Raw genomic sequence first — 21,534 nt, forward strand, 5'->3', positions numbered from 1 at the left:
GCCACTCTGAGGTCCTCCAGAGAAGCAGCTGCAGGAGCACAGAGCCAGCTGCTGAGATGGCATGGACAATTGGACATGTCATCAGGATGCCAGCCAGTCGCCTGTCTCGTAGGACCCTATATGGTCAGCTCCATCTAGGTCATACATGGGCAACTGGCGGCCCAGGGGCCACATGCGGCCCCCACCTCCACGTTAGAATACTGATGTGATATAGAGCGTCGCAGTCCCTCCCCCTTTCAGAACGACGAGTGGCCCAGGAAATGAATCGCAATGCACTTTTCTTAAAGTATTCATTTAAAGACGGTTACGGCGTGGACAAAGCCAACTCGGATCGTGACAAATCAAAATCAATCAAATCAAAATCAAATATTGTCATGATTTGTCACGATCCGAGTTGGCTTTGTCCGCGGCGTAACCGTCTTTAAATAAATACTTTAAGAAAAGCCTATGGGAAAAATGCATTGCGATTCATTTCCTGGGCCACTCGTCGTTCTGAAAGGGGGAGGGACTGCGGCGCTCTCTAGTATTGATTTCAGCTGTTACAATTCCACAAGATGCAAAACATGACCCGCTTTAATTACTTCAGTCTAAATTAGTAGCTCAATGCTCAGGACAAGTATGGCATTTCAAATAACATAACCATTTCAATTTTCAAGATTTCAATTCAAATATAGCAAAAATAGCCGATATACAAGCTCAAAACGTGTCTTGCTACGACAGTAATATATGGCCCTAGGGAGTGAGTGTGGAAATATAGTGGCCCTCTCCATCGTCAAAGTTGCCCACCCCTGATCTAGGTCAACGCTTGGACATGTCATCAGGATGCCAGCCAGTCGCCTGCCTCGTAGGAGCCTATATTGACCCTATATGTCAACTCCATCTAGGTCAACACTCCGCAGGGGGACAGAAGAAGAGGCAGAAGGACCACCTGAAGACCTCTCTAAAGACGTGTGGTATCAAGCCTGCATGCCTCCATTGAAGATGACGCTGTGGATCGCTCCTCCTGGCGCCGACTCTGTCAACTAGGAGTCCAAACTAGCAGAGGAGAACCGGCTGAAACATCGCCTGGCAAAGAGTCAAAAGAGGAAGTTGGCACAATAAAGTCCGCACCTGCTCCACCACGTCAAGGTTTTCCCCTGCCCCGACTGTGGGAGGCGGTGTGAATCCCGCATCGGAAAACAAACAGTCATCAAAGGACCCACAAATTGTAGCAGAAGTCATCATCGGCCACGATGCGACTACCTTAAGCAGCAATGTGTGTTGTGTGCGTGCGTAGTACATGCGTGCGTGTGGTAAATAAATTGTAAATGGTGCATTTATATAGCGCCTTTATCCAAGGCACTTTACATAGATTGCATTACATTCACCAATTCACACACCCATTCATACACCAATGGCGGCGGAAACCATGCAAGGCACCAACAGGAGCAATTAGGGGTTCAGTGTCTTGCTCAAGGTCAAGGACATTTCGACACTAACTCTGGAGGAGTCCGGGTTTGAACTGGCAACCTTGCGTTCACCATCCGGCCACTCTACCACTGAGCCACCGCCGCTGTGTGTAGATTATAGCCATCATCACTTTTTTCCCCCTCTTTTTTGCACACTCTCTCTCTCTCTTCTTTTTAAATAGTTTTACAGTATGTATTATTATTATTATCGTTATTACCTATATGCTACTGCATTTGCACCTTATCTACCTGTACACAAGATTTAGCAACGAAACACAACGTTGAACCTTGAATCCTTCCCTGTTATCTTCCATGTCCATCGGAAGCTCTCCCAGTGAAGTGAAGTGATTGCTTTTCCGCAGACCAGCATGTCTTGACAAAACAACGGAAAGCTGTAAAACCGTATACAGTACAGTTATAATGTCCATGTGTCAACAGCATTATAACCGTATCTCTCTCTCTCACGGGAAGGATTGGATTATCATAATGCAATCCACCACCTGTCTAGACGTGTTAAAATCAGTAATAAAGCACATGCAAGGAGATCACACAACCCTAATGGCAGGTTCTCCTCTGTGTGGGCGTTTACTGCCTCGGAGCGAGGCATTTAGCAGGGCTGTCACATCCACGTGGGCGAGGCGGGCAGGCATAGTGCCTCATCCCTCTCTGCCCACATAAGCCCACTCGGCCTCTGTCATCCATGCGCCAAAAAAAAAAAAGCAAAAAAAAGCAGGTTCTGAAACAACTTGAAGAAACATTTTTTGCGGTGACAGGGCAATTACAGGGTCTCATATATCAAGGCGAACGGGGGAGTGGGTGCAGATTCTTAAAAATATCCGCCGCCACAAATCAAAGGCTGAATTCTGAACAAAGCTGAGATCCATAAATCTTTTAACACAAGTCATCTAGGAAGAAAAATCACACCTGTGTGAACTGAGCGGTGCAACAATGCTGTTATTGTTATAGGTACTGTAGCCAGAGACAAAGAGTTATAATTGTCACGGTGAAAAATACGTTCAGAGGTAATAGTATAATTTTAAAAGTTTTCTTCTGTTTTGGTGGTTTAATTAAAACAGTTTAGCGAGGGAGTGTGCAGGTTAAGCAAGGGTAAAGTTCCTGCCACTCATGTAGAGACTGGGGTTTGACTTTGAATCCTTTGCGAGGCCTTTTAGCTGGCCGCTGCACTACAGCGACTCCTACAGGTTGGTCAAGGCACAGCAGGAACTGGAACTGGGAGGGATGGTGTGTTCCTCGTTACGCCGACCGCGGTGAAAGTCATCACTGTCAGTTGAAAATAAGTGGTGTGTGTGTGTGTGTGTGTGTGTGTGTGTGTGTGTGTGCTGTGTGTGTGTGTGTGTGTGTGTGTGTGTGTGTGTGTGTGTGTGTGCGGGTGTGTGTGTGCTGTGTGTGTGTGTGTGTGTGTGTGTGTGTGTGTGCTGTGTGTGTGTGTGTGCGCTGTGTGTGTGCTGGGTGTGTGTGCTGGGTGTGTGTGCTGGGTGTGTGTGCTGTGTGACGTGTGTGTGGGTGTGGGTGGGTGTGTGTGTGTGTGTGTGCTGTGTGTGTGTGTGGGTGTGTGTGTGTGTGCTGTGTGACGTGTGTGTGTGGGTGTGTGTGTGTGTGCTGTGTGACGTGTGTGTGTGGGTGTGTGTGTGTGTGTGTCAGAGGAGACAAGTGGTTGGCTACATGGACGACTTTTTATGGGTCACCAGTAAACTGCTTTTTAAATTATTTCAAAAGCTAAAAAAAGAAAATCACATTTCACACAAACTTCTGAAATAAAAACAAATGGAAACATTTGTGTTGTGACATGTGGTTGTAGTAGTTTGGGTCCCAGGGAGATGTCACATTTCTCTTTTGGCTCTCGAGTCTCAAGTTAAAAGGTTTTCGAACGAGCGGTCTATACCCTCCCCAGAGCTTGGCTGTGCCTGGGATCATACACACAGATTGTACCTGTGATGTCAGTCCCTCTGTCCTCGTCTGAATCCTCTTCTTTGAGCTCTGTTTTCACCTCGTCTCTCATCTCCGGAACAAAGAAGTCTGTTTGTCGGGACAGTGGAACCATGTAGTAGGTCTGGTCTGCCTTGCAGATCTCAATGGTTGGGAATGCACACAGCTTCCTGTCCTGAAAACAGAGAAAAGACAAAGAAAACTAATCAAGACGGCTTCACATTCAGTTGAATGTATGAGCATTAGCAGCATGTACAGTAATTTATTTTAATATATAATTCAGTGCCGACAGCAGAGAAAGGTATAGGGAAAACCTTCCAGTTCCTCCATCACAGAGAAACTGATCAAACAGAATCGATTCAGCAATGCATCGCAATTCGGATGATTTTGCATCGATGCAGTCATGCAGCAACGGACATATAAATGATTATAGCAAAAATTGCATCGTTTGATCCTGACATGATCACTAAGGTTTTGTGTGCTCTTAGCTCTGGTCCACAGCTTTAGAAGGAGCTCTGTGTGAAACCTCACCACATCAGTGCTGTGGAGCAGAGACTGTGGAGCAGAGACTGTGGAGCAGAGACTGTGGAGCAGAGCTGGTGCGCCCTGTCTGAAACCTCACCGTATCAGTGCTGTGCTCAGAGACTGACAGACGTTAATAGAATGCTGTGATGCCTTGTCAGAAAGAAACCATCTTTATTGACCTAAACCCCCCCAGCTGAAAACCACTTGCTGCTCTACTGTGATTGTATACTAGACGGATGCAATGTCTACAATTACAGGTACACCAGAGAGGATATAATTCATAAGATCAATAAATAACATTTGCTTTTTAGAAATGCATTGGATACATAAATGTATAGTATAATAATAAATAATACCTTTGGACTCACCCTGCTCTGTATACAATAATTAATATGATTCTAAATCTGACTGCTTGTATTGATTTGCCAAGTTGTGCACTGTAATATAGAACAATGTGATGCATTGTGGAATCGAATCGAAAGCTGGTGAATTAAATGGAATTGAATCGCGAGAGCAGTGCCAATTAACACCTCTATCATCAATATATTATACGTATGTTACAGCTATTACAACCCAAGGTTCTAACAAAGTTCAACATAAATTGCTTATAGTGTCTCAAATTCTCACATACTTTGACCAGAGAAAGAAGAATAAAAGGGCAGGGAACAACACTCGTTTTTCTTCTAATTATTTGTTCGGTCCCAAAACATACAGTATATATGTTTATTGTCATGATTTCTCAACTGGGCTGTTGGCTTTGTCCGAGGCTTACAGGTCTTTAGATAAATACATTATCTAATGTGATCCTGGGCTCTACACACCCTCCGCCAGCGGCCAACCTATTCCCCATATATGGGGACATGGGGAGAGCAACGGACTTGAACTCATGCTTCCTTCATGCCTGAGTGTCCAAGTTGCTCCTTTACACCTGACAGGGGGGAGTTTCCCTGGTTGGACGTAGCGCGTGGAAGGAACACGTTATTCCAACCAATTCCTTTCCCCTCCAACAGGCGCCCCGGCTGGCCAGGGGGAGGCAGTTTAGAGCCCAGGATTACTGCATGTTTTTTGTGAGGGTACCTACTAGGGACACGGGGAGAACACAGAAAGGCCCTTTCGCCAACCCCGCCTCGGGTATGGGCACTGATGACAGCGTCCCCAGCGGGAATCAAACCCAGGACCTTCTAGCTGTGAGGCGACAGCACCACCAACTGTGCCACCGTGTCCCAGATAAATACTTTTTGAAACGTCTATGTGGGTAAAAATGTATGGGAAATTCTCTCCTGGTGCCCTCGTTGTTCTAAACGGGGGCGCGACTGCGACGCTCTATAAGCAGTTAAGACATCAGAGAGACAAGTGGCAATGTATGTAAAATGTATTCACTGTGCTATTTCACCATGCTGACATAACATTATATGTTTCACACGTGAATATGAATCTATACTCTCTCTCTCTCACTCAAGACAGTCCATTAACACTGCATTTCCATCGACATCAGTGTGTCTGGATTCGCACTCTCCCAGTGAAGCTTGCGTGAGGAAAGTGGGAAGTTATAAATATTATACCACATTTACTCTAAAGGAGGACATTAGGCTTGCATAAATTCTACTGCACTTGCATACTCCAGATTATGAGAGAAGCGAGCATTGGGCCAGGACCGACTGACTGTACGACTTGCTACATACACAGACCAGGCGCAGCTGCGCTATGGGACATTTCTTTAAACGGCCGTCGGCTCTCAGCTACAACCTGTCACGAAAGTAGATAAATTAAAGTCAACAAAAGAATTTGGGCTTATCCCTTGAAGACGTACAAGGGTATTTACTTGATTGACTGCAGAGGATAAGGCAGGCCCAACAGCTATATTGTGGTGCAAGTAGGGCTATAGAGTCAGAAGGAGGGTTTGGACAAATGTTAAAGGTTGCAATGTGAGGTCTATAAATAGTGTAGCCCCTTTCCTGTCATTGTGAGACGGTGAAGTTAAGGCGGGCGAGGTCACTCCCACAATTTATTTGCTATTGGTTCGCTGCGAGCTCAGCTGACCGATTGGTTTTAATCTAATATAATTCTTCATAAAATAAGAATGTAGGAGCCGCCCGAGCCGGTATATGAATCACTACACACCTCCCAGGGCCAGCTATGCAAATGAGAGCCCATCCCCTTCTCACAACCTGCTCTGGCAATGAGCAGGCAAAAGAGAAAGACATACGCACACACATACGTGCGCGTGCGTATGTACGTACAGTAGGTACATACATAGACACAAATCTACTTAAGTGCGTCACTAACATTACTGACTGCAATGTGACAAGCATGCACGTGCATACAGGTACGGTACACACCAGCAGTGTCTTTCCAGAAGCAGAGCTGTCCAAGGTGGAGTTAAAACAACCAGCTCTTCTCTTCAAACTGGAGTTGTCAGTGATACTAACAGTACGTTTTAACAGTGGGCGACAGCCAGACCAATTAAACGGAAGTGCATTGTTTGTCTTTGGGACCCAGCGGCGACTACCGGCGATAGCAGGGGAACGGGCGATGGTCGAAAAGTGGGCGGGGCAACGACCTTAAATCGTACTGTAATGGTTACCACGCGTTCAACACACGTTTTGTTCTTCTCGTACCTTAACTAACGCCCATATCATATCATGTACAGTATATACAGTGAGTATCTGAAGAATAGGTGAACTAGACAACCTCCTCTCCCCTCAGTCAGCCTGGCTACTAACACGTCTACTTCTTTCCAATAACGTTGTGCATGGGCCTAGTCCACAAGATTCGCTAGTCGCTCTATACATTATTAATTACCCATGTACCAATACAAATTTCAATCAATCAATCAATCAATCACACTAGTACTAGTTGACAGGTTCCACTTTCCCATTCTCTTGCAAGAAAATGCCAAATTCGAGCACACATTTTTCTTTACATACAGGATAACACCTAATAAATAATAAAGATACCGGTAGCATAATAATCCAAATTCTGCCACTTAAATTTATTTCGATAATAATACAAAATAAAAATGAGAGCAGAAACTAGTGAGAGCATGGGATTGTAAGGAGGCCAATAAACCAATAAACTGGAAAATAAACTCTCCAATCGCCTGCAAGAGATGAAATCTACCACTAACTGTTCTGCCAAGCAAATTGTGCCTCACTGTGTGCACACCAGTGCTATTTGTGCATATATAAATAATCTAATGTGCATACATTTGGCACCAAATCAGCCTCCTTTCTATGCAAATGAGCCTCAGTGCAAATAAAAGTCAGAATCACAAACACCAGCGCTTATACCCACACCACGCAGTGTCATCAGAGAGTTGGTAATAATGAAGCACATTACAGCATGAGGGGACTCGCACAGCCAGACTTCCCCGTGTTCACGGCAGCAGTGATTATTTGTAGCCTCATATGCTTGTTGTTGAGCGTGAGCGGACATTTCAACCCTCAAACAGACGTCAAACTGACGGCAGGTGGGATTTGTCAAAATGCGACATTTGTGCTGCAGACAGGAATACATTTGGTTTGTGCATGAGTGCAAGCATGTTCCCACAATGCTGAAAGGCACAAATGCTGTCATAGTATATTCGGTCACAAATAATCAGGCCTGGAATTTATTTTATTACAATTGTATCCCACGATTTACTGCGACATACTAGCGTCATGTCCAGGGGGTGTACTTGTACATCAAGCTGCCTCACGCTACAGAAACAGGAGATAGGCTCCTGCCCTATGGGCCTCATGGCCTTACTTACTTACTTATCCCACGATTTGTAACCCATGTTTTCCCCTGCAGGTACCAAGCTCCTCTAAGCTGTGATCCTGGGCGCTACTCTCCCTCTGCTGACCTGGGGAGAGCCCCGAGCTGAGCGTATGCTATAGTGATGGTGTTGGTGTTGGTGATTGGTGTTGCCCAATAAGCTTGGGTTGCCAGTACAAACTTTGCCTACCCAGCCATTCAGAGTTATTTTGATCAAACAACATGTTCCGATTACTACGTACAGTCTGGCATTGTTCACTTTTAGGCTTTAGCTGGGCTTACATAATGTAACGTCTCAGCACCAACTCCCCACAAACGTCCTCAGAGGCAGTAAAGATGCATCAGCACACACATCAATACCAGTGCACCGCAAAGACACCATTTATACATACAGTAGCTACATAATTGCAATCGGATGCAAATTTGCAGCTGTGTGCAATTTGTTCTTAACGGCATATTGTTTGCATTCAGCCGTGAAACTGTATGGGCGTGTTAGTGCTGTCATATCATTAGCACTATAATCTTCTGTGAATCAGACCTCGACACTGAGCAGATACTGTACTGACTGTAATAATCTTCTAGTGAATCAGACCTCGACACTGAGCAATACTGTAGTGACTGTAATAATCTTCTAGTGAATCAGACCTCGACACTGAGCAATACTGTAGTGACTGTAATAATCTTCTAGTGAATCAGACCTAGACACTGAGCAATACTGTACTGACTGTAATAATCTTCTAGTGAATCAGACCTAGACACTGAGCAATACTGTAGTGACTGTAAGTCAGTGGTTCCCAAACCTTTTCATGTCAAGGACCCCCAAATTGACACTAATTAGCCCCGCGGACCCCCATTAGAAAAGATATGCCAGGGACCCCCATGAGAGAAGATCCTCACGGCTCTAGCAGTGATTCTCAACCCGTTTAATTTCAAGGACCCCCAGTTTGACATGCATTAGTCTACGGACCCCCATTTAATGGCATTTATATCTCTGGGACACCCAATTTATATTGTAAAATCAATGGTAATTTAAGTCTGAGAGTGATGGAATGAGTACTCAAATGTTTTATTAAGTATTTTATGAAATGGTTTTATTTAATCAATCAAAGTATCCATATTGCAATGTAGAAGTTCTCTGTTGTAAAGTAAAAGTCCTGTATTGAAAATGTACTTGAGTAAAAGAACAGTATACTGTAGGTACAAACTGGTCACAATCGTTTAGCATATATTACAGATCAATAAGTGCTCTCCAAACTTCAATAATTAATGTTAACTAGTCCAGCAGGGTTCATTTCTACTTAGTTTCTGAGGCTGAGTTAAGCCCATCATTAGTTGTGAATGGGTTTTGGCTAAGTAAGCTCTAATCAAGATTTCAATCGATCGAAATTGCTTTGCAAAATGTATGGATTTTCAATCAGTAACAGGGAGCATTGTGTGTTTCAGTTGAACATGTGTTCTTTTTTAACCCATTTAGTATTTAGGCCTGACGTCGAAATTTAAATTCAATATGTCATGAAAAAGCCCCCAAAAATGATATGTAATATGCCTCCGCCCCCTATCTGAATATGTCGTTCCCTGCAGGGACCTCCCCAGAAGCAAAGATTTTAGTTAAAATGTTCACTGTAATAATATATATTCAAAGATTTGAGGCACATTTTCACGTTTTTTCAGAAATAGCAGACCTACAAGTTCATAGCACGGCACTCGGTGCCACGCTATGAGCTTGTATATCTGATATTTTTCAATAGCTAAAGTATAACATAATGCTTTAAAACACCAAAAGGGGGTTCCCGCCCAAAATGGGTTAAGTATCAGGTATAAGGCTTAGTTTACAAATTACACCGCAGCACCAATGTTGTTATCACCATGTACGGTTGATCATTACAGTCCCAGCGAAGCTCCTCAGCATACATTATTAACCAATGACAAATAGATCATTAATGTCTCTAGGAAGCTCCATTACATTGACCGCCAATCCATATTTCCCCTGAACCAGGGAGAGAGAGAAATAAAAAACAGGAGATGGATTAACAGGGTTCTCATAATCAAACCGCGCTCCTGGCATGAATGTTTTAAGCCATTTTGGGCGGGAACCCCTTTTTGGTGTTTTAAGTATTATGTTATGGTTTAGCTGTTGAAAAATCTCGAAAATGTGGCAAATCTTTGAATATATATTCAACGTTTTTAACTCAAATCTTTGCTTCTGGGAGATCCCTGGAGGAACAACATGTTTTCAGATGGGGGTCGGTGGCCAAATTACAGATAATTCTGGGGGTCCTTGATATGAAATAGTTTGAGAACCACTGATATAGAAACATGGGTTTTTCTTCAGAAAACGGTGAGGATTTAGAAGGCATTCATAGAATCTTTTCTCAGGTCTAAACGGGTTAATTATGGCAAGGAAGATGTTCTATTTCCTCACCGTGCCCTTTCCCACTCCCTGCCCCCGCACGTGCGCTTTGTGAAGGGAGGCCATTCATTTCCCCATAGCCGATCGTGGAGGCAACATGCTTCCACTTAACCTGTGTGGGTGAGCTCTCATTGCCGCTGGGATTGAAATGTGCAGCAGGCCTAGCGGCAGATGAGATTGAGCCCTGTGTTACAAAATATAAATAAATAAAACGGATCACCTGGGTCCTTCCTGACAGTATCTTGACAGTATAGCCGAGACTCCCTCCTCACCACATGCTCAACGTTAGCCCGTTATCACAAGCACGTGCATTCTGGAGGCACCGACCGGCCGCTTCCAAAGTTATCAACCCATCGTTACCGATATGTTCTGATCAAGACCATGCGATGGAGCAATAATGGACATTTCCTACATACTGCGAGTAGCCAACTATAGGAAACAAGGAAGTGAAATTACTGTCGCTGGAAGCGAAAACATTAGGAAACTATGCTATACAACAACTTATGCTTTAGGTTTACTTACAAAGTCACAGTTAAACGATTAGTCACACACGTCACCGCAGTGAAATTTGTTCTCTGCATTTGACTCTTGGAGCGGTGAGCCGCAGCGTGTGCCGCGCTCGGGAATCATTCGTTGATTTGACCCCCCCAAGTCCAACCCATTGATGCTGAGTACTGAGTGCCAAGCATGGGTCCCATTTCCCCCCCCCCCGACCTCCCAGTTTCAGGGCGGCCACTCTAAGCACAAGGCCACTGTGTCTGGTCCGATACATGGCTGGTTAAGACTGAGGTTAGGGTTAGAAGTAGAACAATGTCAATACGTAGGAAGGGCTGATGACGGCGACATCCCAAAGCGCTGTACTGTCTGGAGGAGACCGAGCCGCTATTCAAGGCAAAGAGCTGTTCAGCAGCAGCTCAACAGCCAGTTTCTCTTAAGCTTGAGCACCAGAGGAATATTACTAGCTCATTCTAATGTAGACTCACATTCTACAGACAGACCATTATATTACCTTTGAGCCTCTCTACCTTCAACAAAGGCTCTAGAAAATGGGTCACATTCAAGCTCTTCAGCTTCTCTGTGTTACGCAACTTTTCTCTTAATAATTCAAGGCCTTTGTAGAGATGCGAGTGTTCTGTGAATTGAACATACACTTAGCTTTGTTTTGAGCCTCGGAATAATTGCCACCAACCACTACAACCAATTTCGCCCAATTTGTTTCCTCATCAAAATTGCATTTGAAAGATGTTGTTTCAATTGGAGTGAAATCTTTGCACATTTGAAGTGCTTGTAGTAAACCGTCTCTGCACTCTACTACTATTCTATTACGGTACTCTAAATGAAGAAGTGATTTGCCTGAATCGCTATAGCCAAGGAAAAACATGTGTTTTCAAGGTGCAAAATACATTTTCCTCTGCTGTATATTTAACCATTTTGTGTGGAAACCCCTTTTGGTGTTTTAAACATTATGTTATAATTTAGCTATTGAAAATAGCAGATCTACAAGCTCATAGCGTGCTAGGAGCTTGTAGGTCTGCTATCTTTTTTAAATCGTGAAAATGTGGAGCACATTTGGAATATATATATATTTTTACCCCCCCCACATGAAATATTGAGCACCATTAATACAGAAACATATTACAGAAAACTGTCAGAATTTAGAATAATGTTTTTTAATTTCGACGTCAGGCCTAAATGGGTTAAGAAAACACATTTTCAGCTGTGGAATGCACACAATAGAGACCGGCGGATGAGCTTTTTGGTCACCCAAATCCACATGTGCATATTTATAATCCACCCGTTATACGACCACATTCATTATTCCAATTTATAAATCCGCAACCACCCGCGGATTGTGGATTACGAGATATTGTGCTTTTTAAAAGCTATAATAAGCCTATAGATACAGTAGACGCCATTCATTTATTTTTCCGCGTTATTTCAGCCGCGGTTTATCCAATATTAATTTATAATACTATTTTATTAATGAGCCAAATTCACCCTAACCTGCGATTAACAGCGGCAATCCGCCATCCGCAGGTCTCTAGTACGCACTATATGTTATGCCTTCTAACACAGACCACTATACAGTTGACTGTTGTCTAAAATGAGGCCGCTACAAACATTAGCCAACCCAAAGTAACTTACAGACTGACCTGAAAACTCAGCCCAGGTTTCTGTGGCGTTGGGTTAATTAATGATCACACCTGCTATCTAAAGGAGAAAAACATCCCATAATGGGACATGGCCTTAGCCTAGAAGTTTAACCCATTTTGACGTGATGTCGAAATTTTAAAAATGTCTTCTAAATCCTACCAGTTTTCTGAAAAACCCTATGTTTCTATGTCAGTGGTTCTCAAACATTTTCATGTCAAGGACCCCCAAAAATATATGCAATTGGCCGCCGACCCCCATCTGAAAATATGTTGTTCCAGGAACACCCCCCCCCCCCCCCCCCCCAGAAGCACAGATTTGAGTTTAAAATGTTCGCTCTGAAAAAATATATACCGGTATTAAAAGATTTGCACCACATTTTCAGGATTTTTCAAAAATAGCAGACCTACAAGCTCATAGCGCGCGCACTATGAGCTTGTAGATCCGCTATTTTTCAATAGTGCTACAAACACTAAATGGGGTTCCCGCCCAAAATGGGTTAATGCCAAAGTTCAGAGACTATCAGATAATTACAATTACAAATGGGCCAGAACCAAAAGCCCAGACAAAGGTTTGGCTTGGCTTGGCCAAGTTTAGCCGAGCGAAACCTTTACTACATGAGATAGGAAAAGGTAGGGCATTGATTGGAGCCAATTGGTATGCATGAACATGGTTCAAGTCCCTCAATATCAGCTGAGATTAATTGGATTTTCTGTCCACGAAAGCAAACAATGTTAAGGAGGCAATTAGAAATGTTAAAAAGTAATTTGTTTGATTAGGGAAGTTCATTAAATGGTGATGTAACTGTCTGGAGAAGTAAATCAGGAATGATTAGGCTGACTGTTAAGAAAAGGAGAGAGAGCCAGCCAGCACACCTCAGTCGTGAGGGTCCAGCTAGCAGGGAGGAAAACAGAGAGAAAGAGGGAGAGATAGAGAGAGAAAGAGCTCTCTCAAGGTTCAACTTTCAAGGTTCAACTTTATTGTCAACAATACCAGTTACAGGGTAAAAGGCACGTGAAATTCATTGTGCGTTAAAAAAGACCATACAACAGCTACAGTCTAGTGTCAAATACTCTGTGTAAAGAACTAAGTGCAGGTTAAAACCAACATCTCTAAACAACTACTGAAAGTGCAAGATCTGAGGTGCAAGCATGCAGAAAGCCTTAGACATCCGGGCCTTGTAGTGTTCAGTTCTATTCATGAGAGAGAGCTCTGCAAACAGACGGACATCAAGACAGACATACTGTACACTGTTCACTGATGATACACTACTGTAGTGTAGGGGAATGTCTCATTATTCAAGACAGACATACTGTAGTGTAGGGGAATGTCTCATTATTCAAGACAGACATACTGTAGTGTAGGGGAATGTCTCATGGGGCTTTCTTGTGGCAACCTTTCCTGACAGAACTTTCCTCAACTTCTATCAATGTGCAGAAGGAAACGTAGCACTAGAGCATGAACCACTTGGACGACATAAAAAAAAAGCATAGATAAAAACCAGGTTTTCCACCATAAGCCTGGTGACACGAGGTTAATGTAGGGAGGTGGAAGACCATGTAGGTGTGGCACATTTTGGATAACTTATAGGGGTTTGAGTGAGCATACAGCATGGCAGCAGATCAGCAAAGAGGTGGTGCAATAATAGTCAAGTTGGAGATGACTGAGGTCTGGATATGGAGCTGGGTAAAGTCCTTGGCGAGGAAGGCTCTGGATACAGAGCTGGGTAAACTCCTTGGCTCTGAAGGCTCTGAAGGGTTTGGATATGGAGCTGGGTAAACTCCTTGGCTCTGAAGGGTTTGGATATGGAGCTGGGTAAACTCCTTGGCTCTGAAGGGTTTGGATATGGAGCTGGGTAAACTCCTTGGCTCTGAAGGGTTTGGATATGGAGCTGGGTAAACTCCTTGGCTCTGAAGGGTTTGGATATGGAGCTGGGTAAACTCCTTGGCTCTGAAGGGTTTGGATATGGAGCTGGGTAAACTCCTTGGTTTGTGGTGATCTACAAGCTCACACCATGTGACATGTTGTGAGCTTAAAAGCCCAAACTACACCAGCATCGAGACGGGACGAGACAGTTTTAGCGTTCGTCCCAGCCGTGTGATATGTCCTGTTGCACGTCCACCCAAGTGATTCAACTGGTTCAATTCAACGGCCCAAACCACACCAAAGCGTCGCCATGCAACTCCGCGCAACCGTTTGGTCCAGGGACAATAGCCATTAATAATGGTCTAAAATGAGCTTAATTATGTACATTGTTTTACATAAACAGCACAAGTGATTTTAACGTGAGCCTATTCATTGAATCATTGGTGTAAAGACATAAGCGTGCCACATAAATCCATCCAAGCTCATCAAACATTTAACGTCCATCATCTTAAGGCACGGCGTGTCCTTAAATGGAAGCTGCCGTTTGTCTGGTGATGATGGAACCTACCAGACAGTTTGTCTGGTGATGATGGAACCTACCAGACAGTTTGTCTGGTGATGATGGAACCTACCAGACAGTTTGTCTGGTGATGATGGAACCTACCAGACAGTTTGTCTGGTGATGGTGGAACCTACCAGACAGTTTGTCTGGTGATGATGGAACCTACCAGACAGTTTGTCTGGTGATGGTGGAACCTACCAGACAGTTTGTCTGGTGATGATGGAACCTACCAGACAGTTTGTCTGGTGATGGTGGAACCTACCAGACAGTTTGTCTGGTGATGATGGAACCTACCAGACAGTTTGTCTGGTGATGGTGGAACCTACCAGACAGTTTGTCTGGTGATGGTGGAACCTACCAGACAGTTTGTCTGGTGATGGTGGAACCTACCAGACAGTTTGTCTGGTGATGATGGAACCTACCAGACAGTTTGTCTGGTGATGATGGAACCTACCAGACAGTTTGTCTGGTGATGATGGAACCTACCAGACAGTTTGTCTGGTGATGGTGGAACCTACCAGACAGTTTGTCTGGTGATGATGGAACCTACCAGACAGTTTGTCTGGTGATGGTGGAACCTACCAGACAGTTTGTCTGGTGATGATGGAACCTACCAGACAGTTTGTCTGGTGATGGTGGAACCTACCAGACAGTTTGTCTGGTGATGATGGAACCTACCAGACAGTTTGTCTGGTGATGGTGGAACCTACCAGACAGTTTGTCTGGTGATGGTGGAACCTACCAGACAGTTTGTCTGGTGATGATGGAACCTACCAGACAGTTTGTCTGGTGATGGTGGAACCTACCAGACAGTTTGTCTGGTGATGGTGGAACCTACCAGACAGTTTGTCTGGTGATGGTGGAACCTACCAGACAGTTTGTCTGGTGATGGTGGAACCTACCAGACAGTTTGTCTGGTGATGGTGGAACCTACCAGACAGTTTGTCTGGTGATGGTGGAACCTACCAGACAGTTTGTCTGGTGATGATGGAACCTACCAGACAGTTTGTCTGGTGATGGTGGAACCTACCAGACAGTTTGTCTGGTGATGATGGAACCTACCAGACAGTTTGTCTGGTGATGATGGAACCTACCAGACAGTTTTGTCGTGGTGAGTAATGGAACTCGGCGGTGGCATATCTCTCCGTTGGGGTCGCGGTGAGGGAGGGAGGGAGGGAGGGAGGGAGCCGGGGCGTGAGATATATAGCCGGGGAATGGGAAGTGAATAATGAAAAACAGGGGGAAGAGCGTTCGCTCAGCCCCTGAAGTTCACAATGACAGACTACAACTAGCCCATTTAGGCCTGACCTCAAAAATTAAAAATAAATCTTCTAAATCCTCCAGTTTTTCAGAAATACATTTTTTCACGATTTTTCAAAAATAGCAGACCTACAAGCTCGTAGCGCGCCACCGAGTGGCGCGCTACGAGCTTGTAGGTCTGCTATTTTTCAATAGCTAAATTATAACATAATGTTTAAAACACCAAAGGGGTGTTCCCGCCCAGAATGGGCTAGGGTGAGCCCCCATGGCAACACAGCGTGACCACGGTACCCAGCGCAAGAGTGTCAGGACACTTCATCACCGTGCACTACATGCGCGGTATGGATGGCACGCACATATACATATACACGCATAAGCGCACATACATACAGTGCATGTGTCACATGCCCGGGCCGACACCGCGCCGGAGAGAGACATCTATTTATAGGTGGATTGTGGATAATTTGTCACCCTTGTCCCCAGGCACACGAAAAAGGAGAATTAATACAAAAGCATGGCACCTATACTGGTGACAATTGGTATGACAGTCCCCAGAGTCTGCTCTCCCTCCCCTGGCCTATTTACTCCCACCGTAGCGTCGTAGCGGCCAAGTCCATCCTCCTCGTAGCAACCATGCCCCCCCCCCCCCTCCCCTCCGCGCGCACACACACACACACACACACACACACACATACGCACGCATGCAAGCACGCACGCACGCAGTCACACACTTCTCTTCCAGTGACAAAAACTCTACTTCACACCTCCGTCGAGGTGTCCAATTCTGGCCGTCCCTCGTGGTCACACACTTTGCCAGCAACACAGCATTTTCCACTTGCCTGTAAAGTGTCTATTTTCCGCACTGATGGGCAGGCTCGGGCCAACCTCAATCTTCCGCCCTCTCCCCATGACTGCCGGGATGGGGGAAGAGGGCAGAGCTGCAGTGGAGGTACTGAGGGAGGCACGAGGACCAGGAATAAAGCTCTGCAGCGTCTATGCCTGGGCCACGGGGCCGCTAACGGGCATCCATACATGGGTTCGTTTGCAACCTCTCTCGGCACAACCCGCCACAATCGATGAGCAGGAGGAAGTTGATGAGCTGTAGGTGTAGCGACTCTGTCAGCAGCAGCGGCTTTCGGTCTCCAGAGTTCCTCCACAAATCGATGTGGTGAGCTGGGGGAAAAGAGCTGCTGCTGGCTCCCAACCATGGATTATCCCCCCGCCAAATCATCCTCTTTCCCCACTGCATCACCTGGGGGGCTTTTCCTTTTTTATATACCTGTAATCCAATATGGATCCAGGCTAAAAACAATCCAGGAGATGGTGGGAAGACATTAACACGATCTTCTCCATTCTCCTAAACAAAAGCTTTTTTGGGGGGCGGCAGTGGATCAGGGGTAGAGTGGCCGGGATGGGAACCGCAAGGTTCCCAGTTCGAACCCCGGGCTCCCCCAGACTAGTTAGTGTCGAAGTGTCCTTGAGCAAGACAGTGAAGAACCCCAAATTGCTTCCGATGTTGGTGCCTTGCATGGTTTCCTCCACCATCGGTGTGTGAAAGGGGCGAATGGTAATGCACAATCTATGTAAAGCGCCTTGGGAAAAGGCGCTATATAAATGCACCATTTACCATTTGACTTCATCATCATTGCTGAGTGAAATACTACATCAAGGGATTTACCATGAGATGTCGGAGATGCAGGACAGTTAACCCATTTTGGGCGGAACCCCTTTTGGTGTTTTAACTAAGCATTATGCTATACTTTAGCTATTGAAAAATAGCAGATCTACAAGCTCGTAGCTTGTAATCGTAAAAATGCGGCACAAATCTTTGAATATATATTCTTTCAGAGCGAACGTTTTTTTTATTTCGCCATGTGGTTACCATCCAGCCACTCTACCCCTGCCGCCCTACACGTTTTATTTATTTTGTCAGGCCTAAATGGGTTAATGTGCCAATGCAGACAGCGAATGAGGGGAGGCGAGGACACTTCACATATACTGGAGACTTTCAGAGACTGAACCAAACGATTACAGTAAGCTAATAGTAGTTTTACCGACAAGATATACACCTATGCATGCTAATGTAAAAAAAAAAGGCCATTAAGAAAACCATTAAAGCGGTTGGGAGACAATTAGTGTTGGCCTTTAAAGCCGCTTAAATCATGGAACCATTAAATTGACAAACAGAGAGAATTGGGGAAATTCATGAATATGGAATGGAGATTTGCGAGTTTATGAATATGAATGGTGCATGTGTAAGGAAGACAGATCCCAGCCTAATAGCCTCAATCTGCAATTGAGATAATAATCTTGAGAGTCTAGAGTTGAGAATATTCACATATCTGCATTCCACTGAGATGCAGTAACACTACCGGGTGGGATGACTGTGGACAGTGGCTGTCCAATGAGATGCAGTAACACTACCGGGTGGGATGACTGTGGACAGTGGCTGTCCAATGAGATGCAGTAACACTACCGGGTGGGATGACTGTGGACAGTGGCTGTCCAATGAGATGCAGTAACACTACCGGGTTGGATGACTGTGGACAGTGGCTGTCCAATGAGATGCAGTAACACTACCGGGTGGGATGACTGTGGACAGTGGCTGTCCAATGAGATGCAGTAACACTACCGGGTGGGATGACTGTGGACAGTGGCTGTCCAATGAGATGCAGTAACACTACCGGGTGGGATGACTGTGGACAGTGGCTGTCCAATGAGATGCAGTAACACTACCGGGTGGGATGACTGTGGACAGTGGCTCGGAGCCAGATTACATACAGCTGCTGCTGCTGCATGTCTCTGATGTTCAGAGCAACTTAATCAAGCCTGAGTTTTACTTCGTCGTGCTCCAACGTTACGCACTGAAAATAGCAGATCTACAAGCTCACGTGCCGCTTTGTGAGCGTATCGTTGGGTGGCCGACGCTGGCGTGCAACTATGTATAAATCAGTCTTTGTTTAACCTACAAGCTATGAGCTTGTAGATCTGCTATTTTTCAATAGCTAAACTAGCCTATAACATAATGCTTAAAACACCAAAAGGGGTTCCCGCCCAAAATGGGTTAACACAGAAATCATTATGCAGTTTGCCTTCACTCTTGTTAAGTATTTTTCTGTTCAAATAAAATATCTCTACAACCTCTACAAGTTCCACAATCTGATAACAACCATCGAGTTGCAATCTGTAACCCATCTTAAAATGTATTTCTGTTTATTGAAGTGCTATAGGCTCCTGTGATGGGACACTACGGGGATGATAATTACTGTATCTGAATATACAGCTTTAACCTTTTCACAAAAAACTAAATGTTTTCACCACATACACTAATTTACCATGCTTGTGCCAGTTGTGCGAGACCCAGCTTGCGAATATTTACATACCGTAGTAGCACTGAAAAAAACTAAATCTTGACTAGAAAGAGTACCACATTATCATCTTTCCAAATTTCCATTCAGATAAAAAAAGAAAAAAGGTGAAAAATAGCCAAAAACAGACACATTAGAATGATGTTGATGTTGAACATCACTTCAGAATAATGGTCCATCAAGGAGTCCAGCCAGTCTGGCCTTCGTAGCCCTAGTAACGAGCCATTAGCCATTCTCTATGAATAAACCAGAATATACCAGCCCAGAGCAAAGACTGTGCCAATTGGCTGAACACATGGGCAGTGCCAGTAACACTAGCCCCTATTGGTCCAGAGCTAAATGAACACATGCATCATACCAGAGACGAAAGGTTTTTATAATCGTCATGGGGGCCCCCCTCCCCCCACTCAATAAAATGATGTTCTGTGCACATTGAAAAGCAAGTGATTATAAAACCACCTGTGATACGTCTTCTTTTATTCCTGAACCGATTATATGACACAAGGTCGCAATCGTTCATAAATAGTGTTTGTTCATGAACTGGTCCAGCCGACTCCATCCACTGCCATGTATTTCACCAAACTTCCAGTGCGAGATTTGCCTCCCATGAGCATCATGGCGCGTCCCCGGCGTCCAGTCATGTGACTCACATCGCTTCCTTTCGTTAGATTCCTTGAACATGTGATTCAGATACAAAGCTGATGTTGTGTTTTGTCTTTGTTTGTAGGCCAGTTAGGCAACATAGGACGTTTTATGGACCACTACCCCAGTCTGGGAAGAAATTAGATTTGTGTTGTTTTGTTTGATTAACTGCCCTCACCTTGCTGTTGTAAAAGAAGCCCTCGCTAAATTGTAGCCTGCGCACTTGAACAGTCTTTGCCTCTGTGTTGGTCCGATCAGTCTTCAGTCACTCCCACCTCACTATTCACTATTACCTCTGAGAAAAACCTGCATATTAGCGATTAATCACACGGATCTGTGAGCCACAATAAAAACGGAAACTTTAAATGCCCATTTATTTGCCATATAATTCTCCGTTCAGACTTTTAGCGGTGGTACTAATAGTCCAAAGTCAGCAGCAAAAACTGGTCTATGTTTGTTGTCACTTCTGTACTGGGCAGGCAGAAATGTGTCAAGAGCTTTCATGGACCTCAAAATGGAAACGGTTGTGATTAAAAGACAGCTTTTTGACGAATTCGCGTGACAATTCCCTAATGCAAAGTCACTTTATTGTTTTATCCTCCAATAGTTTGTAACTAACATTTCTATATGATTTCTGGGTAATCCAATTAAACGTATCCTCCTCGTCTTCAATATTGCTGTATCGAAATTCTTGCCACTATAGGGAGATCAAAACGTGTGAAGTTTGACATGAGTGTGGCGGCACTATAGAGAACAGTTCGTGGTGTCATCAAAATTTAAAAACGCTATACTTCCTTTGGGGAGGATGCGATATGCTCAGCAAATTTCATGGCAAGCTGCCAATTAGATTAACACATATCTTGTGTGCAAGTGGACATATTTTTTTTGCAGAATGGTGAAGATAGAGGGTCACCACAATCAAATGCCTTTATACTATTATGGGCAAAACCACTGTGAGCTAAGCAGAATAATGAGAACAGGAAACTGATGCGCTGACTAATGGCATGAATTAACGAGGCACCAAAGACAACAATTAGCTTCAGCTGCACTCCTCCGGTCCCCTAGGGTTGGGGGGAGAAGAGGGGGAGGGATGATGTGTGTGCTTTCCCAATTCAGCCTGTTGGGCCAGGGTTAGCGTCACAATAGGCAAAGATGGTTGATTTGTTTGGCGAAAATTCTCGCGAACGTCCTTCTGTTTACTGGTGCTAAATGCTAGATCCCATGAGAGTGTTTTGCTGGGACAGAGTTAAGGTTGATATGATAATGTAGATTTTCTCCTGATTTGTCTCTCCGAAAAAAAGCAATTTTTGTACGAAAATCTTGGGAATATTGGGTGTCTTCCCACGACTGGGTCCAATAAAGAAGAATGGTTCAGAAGCTGTGTTCACATTCCAGCCTGCCTCCGCTCTTCAACCTGCCAACTTCACGGCACGCAGAGACGGGAAATAAACCCGGAGACGAGCGAGTCTTGCCTATTTTGTCTTGAAACAATAGCAGCAACATGCTGTCCACAGGGCAAGGGGCCATGTTTAAAAGCATGGACCCCCCTCCATTAGAGCTAAGTCAGCAAGCTAATGTTAGACTTAACAATCCCTTTCT

At 44.6% G+C, this 21,534-nt stretch overlaps 1 protein-coding gene across 1 annotated transcript in view; it reads right to left on the reverse strand.

Annotated features, from left to right (window-relative positions):
* tex264a (testis expressed 264, ER-phagy receptor a) overlaps positions 1 to 21,534 on the reverse strand; it is a gene marked incomplete at its 3' end in the record, with an annotated part of 98,857 nt that overhangs the window by 7,870 nt on the left and 69,453 nt on the right. The window contains exon 3 of the mRNA XM_080787154.1: positions 3,399 to 3,570. Coding sequence (XP_080643280.1) covers positions 3,399 to 3,570 — 172 coding nt within the window. The remainder of the gene's footprint in view (positions 1 to 3,398; positions 3,571 to 21,534) is intronic.

Source organism: Protomyctophum bolini (genome assembly GCF_963924005.1).
Source record: "Protomyctophum bolini genome assembly, chromosome: 2".
In the NCBI taxonomy this organism is placed as follows: Eukaryota; Metazoa; Chordata; class Actinopteri; order Myctophiformes; family Myctophidae; genus Protomyctophum; species Protomyctophum bolini.